Consider the following 6,194-nt stretch of genomic DNA (forward strand, 5'->3'; position numbering starts at 1 on the left):
CGCAGATCAGATGGGAGTCATCCGGCGAGGTGCTGAATGATGGGAGGCTATGCTTTATCTTATCGGTCCCAGAGCGATTATGTAATCGAAGCGTGGCTGTCGCTAGATTGATAACCCGGCAATCCGGAAACTTCCGGGAAGAGAGATTGATAAGAGGTCGGAGTAGGATAGGCCAATCCATTCGACATCGAATGGCCATGATGCATCAATTGACAATGGATCGTGAATATTGCATACATGCATCGTACTACACCCCTCAAGCCGCACGTCTGGTACAAATAAATCTTGCCCAGAATGACCTATTCTTCGACTACATGTATCCTAAAAGGCTGCTATTGTAGTAGTACACGCACTACCCAAACGGTGATTATTGGATGGGTACTCCAACGGATTGATTGACGGATGACATCATGACCTGGTTTGGATTGCTCCTTCTGATGATGGCCGATGGTAGTTTGGGGATACTAATGAGGGGGGATCTCCAAAGGGGGATTGTGTGGCGATGGATACCGTGACTGATCTTGGAAATGCCCGCACCTTTAATAGAGTATTTGAAGAATCAATTCGCCGGTTGTAGAAGAACAACAACAACCTGCTGGTTCCTGACAGAATCCCGTTAGTCAGCGTGGGATTGACACACGCCTTTTTGATCCCCCGCTGATACCCGCGAATTCCATCCCAGCGGGTCCGAGGTCCGCTCACCTTTGGGGTTCCTGCAAGCTGCACTGCGCAGCGCAGAAAAAAAAGTCTTGGCCCGAATTACTAGTAGTAGTACACACGCCGGCCTGGGGAATCCAGTCCGCAATCGCTCTGTACTATCGCCATCCTTGACCCTTTTCGCCGTTGCCTTCATGGCTCGCCCCCTCACCTGAGCGAATTTACCAATTTCCTCTTTCTTCCTCAACATAAAGCCAGACTGTAAAACGAATATACTCCCTCCCATTGTCCTGCGACTAGACGAAGCGACCCTGCCCGGACAACCCGGGGGTCGCCCACACGATGAGTAACGTAACTCAGAGCCTCAGCAGTGGCCTGAATCACGACAGGTTCGAAGGCCATTCGCGGCACCCCGAAGATGCTTTTGTTGGACAGACCATGGTCGCGTCCCAAGATGATGAGCCCGGCGCCCCCGTCGAAATCACTCCCGGTCAAAAGATGCTGTCTGCCATTTCGGGCAGCTTGCTCACTTCTATGCTGAGTGCGTTGCTGCCGTGCGACCCAATGCGCAAAAATTTGTATGCTAATTTGGAATAGTGACGCCACTCGACGTAGTGCGCGTTCGCCTGCAATCCCAAGTCTCGCCTCAACCGCAAGCTTACACGGTCGATCTGCAAAAGCTCGCGACCTCGACACCGAATGTCTTCCGCCCTTCCAATCTCGGCGTCACGGCCTGCTGCCGGGAGGTCTTCTTCATGAACAACAATGCTGAGGCGTGTATTGCAACAAATATAGGAGGGGCGCAGGTGTCTGGTGACTGCGCAGTGGAACATGCGCAACGAAGAACGTTCAACTCCACTTTCGACGGCATTAGGAAGATTGCTCGCAATGAGGGGATCACAACACTTTGGCGGGGTCTCTCGCCGACCCTGCTCATGGCCGTGCCAGCCAACATCATTTACTTCACAGGCTACGAATGGCTCCGATACAACAAGTCGAGCCCCATAAACAAGGTCAGCTCAGACACCACTGCACCCCTCTTCGCGGGGGGCTACGGCCAGAGTGGTTGCGGCTTCGGCTATCAACCCGATCGAGCTTTTCCGCACGCGTCTGCAGGCGTCTCGCGGAGCCAATGCGACAAGCGCCATGGCCGAGACGGTCAGCGGCGTGAAGGATATGGTCGCTCAACACGGCTATCGCTCCCTCTGGCGTGGTATCACCTTGACGTTGTGGCGCGATGTGCCTTTCTCTGGCATGTACTGGTTCGGATACGAGACTATTCGAGGGAAGCTTACAGACATGCGGGAGGAGCGCCGTGGTCGATCGGTTTTGCCAGAAGAAGGCTCCAAGACACGCGCCCGCAGTCGGTCCCAGAGCCGGGAGAACCATACGGCAACCTTCTTGGATAGTTTTGCCGCCGGCGCTGTGTCCGGGGCGTTTGCGACTATTGTCACAATGCCCTTTGACGTTGGCAAGACGAGAACACAAGTCTTCCGAGATGGATCCAAGCAGGCCGCGACCGGGGCCGCGAACTTGGCACCAGAAGAGCAATCTATGCTGCGGTTGCTCCGACACATCATTGCCACCGAGGGCGTGTCGGGATTATGGAAAGGCTGGTTCCCGCGCGTCCTCAAGGTCGCGCCCTCATGTGCTATAATGATCAGCAGTTACGAAGTGGGCAAGCGAGTCTTCCGTGGCATCAACGAAAAGAAGGCCAAAGAGCAGCTCGGGCGCGAGACTCCGAGCCCCTGAGGCAGCCACAGCATCTCCCCACTCACACCTTGATTTTGTTGCATTAGCAGGCGTTTTCTTCAGACTTTTTCACACGATACCTACATCAGAAGCGTTGGCCGGCTTACGGATTGGAACAAAGGAGTCCAAATAGATGTTGGGAACGCGAGTATTCCGGATAGATGATGACTTCATAGACGGGACATTTAGCGTCCGTGTAACGATACGATAAGTAGTATACCTAGATATGTTTGTACACTAGTCGAGAAAACCCTTAGCAATTGAGATGCTCCATTGCCCATCTCCTCTAATGAAAAACACCTATAGTTCCGCTCGACAGACTTCTCACCACATTTGGGTCGATGATTGCTTGATTGCTTGATTGCTTGCTTGCTTGATTGATTGATCCGGGTCCTGGGCATGGCACCCTTGTGAACCGGAGCTTACACGATCTGGAGTACGGATACCTACTTAATCTACCTACCTAACTTAGGTTAATGCAAGCACTTTAGCTTACCGCGGCCGGTTCGCGTTTCTCACACGAACTGAGCTCCACGTCGCGTCTAAAACGCGCTCTGACGTCGATAATCCTAGCACCACTTTCCCTACAGGCTACAGCTACGTGTAGGTTACAGCCTCCCATTTTCTCCTCTGCTACGCTACTTTACGCTACGCTACGAATCCACACACCACTTTGTTCGATCTAAATTGCTGTTTCTCTTTCCCCAGATCCAATTCTCAGTTTCAGTATCCACGATCCACGATCCTTTCGGCATTTGCCCAAAATAAGCCAATTCAAAATTACCTTCTCACGGGTACATCGACGTTTTCCCTTCGCATACTCCTCTCCCTCCTCAGCCTACCCTTACCAATACCCACAAGGGTGTATCACTTCTCCACGGGCGCTTACGCTACGGCCCCGGTCTGCTCCAGAGAAGAATAATTTCCGTCCGTCCTTCTCCATCTCACACATTACCGCAATGTCGACATTAAAACGAAAGGCGGCCGCCGCCACAGAGGCCAACAAGAAGTCGAAGCCCAATGCCAGCATCACATCCTTCTTCGGGGCCCCCAAGCCCGCCACCGCCAATGGCGTCTCCTCTTCCTCCTCGGCAGCAGCAGCTGCTGCTCCTGAGCCGCCGGCACTCAAGTTCGACAAGGCCAAGTGGGTGGCCAGCCTGAAGCCAGAGCAGAAGAAGCTGTTGCAGCTCGAGATCGACACCTTGGACGTCAGCTGGCTGGCTCACCTCAAGGACGAGATCATGAGCAAGGAGTTTTTGGATCTCAAGCAATTCCTCGAACGCGAGAAGGCTCAGGGCAAGAAAGTGTTCCCGCCGCAAGAGGATATCTACTCATGGTGCGTTATTGCTCTCATTCACCGTCTGCCTTCTTTTTCTTCTTCTCTCTCTCACTCCCACTTCTCCACCGTGACCACTTGCGTAGCACAAAGTTGATTAACACGGGTTCTTTCCGCTCTCCAGGTCCCGCCATACCCCCTTCCACACCGTCAAGGTCGTCATCCTAGGCCAGGACCCTTATCACAACGTCAACCAAGCGCACGGCCTGGCCTTTTCCGTGCGGCCCCCGACAACGACGCCGCCCTCGTTGCGCAACATCTTCATCGGGCTCAAGAAGGACTACCCGGACTTCGTGGTTCCCGACAAGAACGCAGGCTACTTGGTCCCCTGGGCCGACCGCGGCGTGCTCATGCTCAACACGTGCCTGACGGTGCGGGCCCACGAGGCCAACTCGCACGCCAACCGCGGCTGGGAGCGCTTCACGCAAAAGGTCATCGACCTGGTCGCGGCCCGCCGCACCCGGGGCGTCGTGTTCATGGCTTGGGGCACGCCGGCCGGCAAGCGCGTGTTGAAGGTGGACCAGAAGCGCCACCTCGTCCTCAAGTCCGTCCATCCCAGTCCCCTGAGCGCCATGCGGGGATTCTTTGACTGCGGACATTTCCGCAAGGGCAATGATTGGCTCGTCACGCGCTACGGGCCCGGTTCGGAGATCGACTGGGACCTGACTCCTAAGAAGGCACCGGCGGCAGCCGCAGCGCCGGCAGCAGATGCCAAGGCTGAGAGCAAGGTCGAGAGCAAGACCGAGAGCAAGATTGACGGCAAGGCCAAGGGCGTTGATGAGGTAAAGGATGAGAAGGAGAAGGAGAATATTGTCCCTCCCCCTGCCGTCGTGGTGTCGGGTACAGATGAAGAAGAGGACGATGGCACTGTGCAGGAGAAGAGTAAGGTGTTGGACAAGGCGGGCGAGAACCCGCCCGTTGGAGAAGAGAAATGAGGATTCTCATCTAGAGGGTGTGCTTATCAAAAGCACTTGAGGCATAAGTGCGCGCGGACAACCCCGAGTGGAGGGATTCGCCCACGCGTACACGCACTCCCAGTCTCCAGGTCTTGGGGCACTGGTCATGACGAACTACATATAAAACGCACGAAAAAGGTTGGCTTACGATGTTTCCGCCCGTTCTGGAGTAATAAGGGCAAAATTTGCATGCGAATAACGATGATGGGAACTAGCGGAAATCAGGGGGGAAGGGGATGTGTTCATACACACACACAATGTATCATAGGTAATGGGTTCGATGATTGGTTCTGGGGATACTACACTTGACGGTCCATCGACGGCTATAACGAAAATAGTGAGCTCTATAATGTTGCCCGATCCGGGCGGGCAGCTTTGCACATACAAATGACGCTTCAATGCAAGAAATGCCGGGTATATACTGTGTTTACGTGGGTTGAAGTGATTTATTGGACTATGTTGTCGAGATATGTATGAGACATGCTACAATGATCGATCACTGCGCTAATAATTCCTCGGAGTCTGGTCGCCAGATTCGCGTTTATACCATCGATCAAGCCTGGCCTGCTGTACGTGTTATGCCTGAGGCAAGCCAGGACTGCCTGCCAGCAGGGCTATCGTCTTGAGCTTCTGATGGGCGGGATACAAATCATGCTCAGTGGTGAGTGTTTGTTTTCGGTCATGAAAGTGTAGGGCTTTGCCGCCGTTGTTTCCTTCTCTTCGCTTACACTACTTTGTGGTCGACAGATCACCCTATGTGGCTTAGAAGATCGGCTTTGCACCAGGACGGAGACCGTTCAATAGCCTACGTAGCAAGCCATACTGAAGCTTGGTAACTCGCGTGTTTGGCTCCGCGGGGCTCATATATCGATACTTTTCCCCTAGGCTTATCGCCCGCTCTGTCCTCCATCTCTCCATACTCATACTCCGTCCATCTACTTTTATCCCTTGGTAGAAAACCTCCCTGATAGTTTCGGATCAACTCGATCTGGCAGTCGAAGGGGGACGATGAAATAGAAAAGATGAAACCGTACGACATTGCAGCCGTAACGTGGCAATGCCAGCAGGCAACCGTTGGTCCATGGCGGGTTACCATGTGATTCTTGTGTTCCATCACAGGAAAGCAAATGTATAGACAGCCGGTAGGACTCCCAAGTCAAGCATATCAGGGGGTGACGCAAGGAGGCTCCAATGCCGAAAGACAACCTCGCATGCTACGCCCATCTACATGAGCCAGGACAGCCAGACTGGAGTGTAAAACAAACGAGACTGTTTCGCAACGCCGCAAAGCGAACAAGAGGAGTAAGTACACGTCGCAGGCGAGCACCTCGTTTTGATAAGCGTTATTTGTATCCCACATGCCAACTCCTCGTGACCTTTTTTGCCCGCCCGCCCCCCTTTAAATGAGAACAGCTCTCGAGACAGTATAACCTAGCGACATTGACGCAATGTGGACTGCGCACTCAACATGACCTCCATTACCGATATCACAG

General features: G+C 53.6%; 2 protein-coding genes across 2 annotated transcripts; both read left to right on the forward strand.

Moving 5' to 3' along the window:
* Window positions 1–999: 999 nt before the first annotated feature.
* On the forward strand, window positions 1,000–2,409 carry PG985_012466 (uncharacterized protein; the record flags this gene model as incomplete). The annotated part of the gene is given in 3 exon segments (XM_066832232.1): window positions 1,000–1,198; window positions 1,255–1,670; window positions 1,681–2,409. The coding sequence occupies 3 exon segments, from the start codon at window positions 1,000–1,002 to the stop codon at window positions 2,407–2,409; spliced, it is 1,344 nt and encodes a 447-aa protein (XP_066680282.1).
* A 959-nt stretch (window positions 2,410–3,368) lies between these two features.
* PG985_012467 (uracil-DNA glycosylase) lies at window positions 3,369–4,680 on the forward strand (the record flags this gene model as incomplete). The annotated part of the gene is made up of 2 exons (XM_066832233.1): window positions 3,369–3,745; window positions 3,870–4,680. 2 exons carry the CDS (start codon window positions 3,369–3,371, stop codon window positions 4,678–4,680), a joined length of 1,188 nt encoding a protein of 395 aa, XP_066680283.1.
* Between the last annotated feature and the right edge of the window lie 1,514 nt (window positions 4,681–6,194).

This window comes from Apiospora marii (assembly GCF_038362585.1).
Source record: "Apiospora marii strain CBS 49790 chromosome Unknown utg000009l_segment0_segment0, whole genome shotgun sequence".
Taxonomy (NCBI): domain Eukaryota; kingdom Fungi; phylum Ascomycota; class Sordariomycetes; order Amphisphaeriales; family Apiosporaceae; genus Apiospora; species Apiospora marii.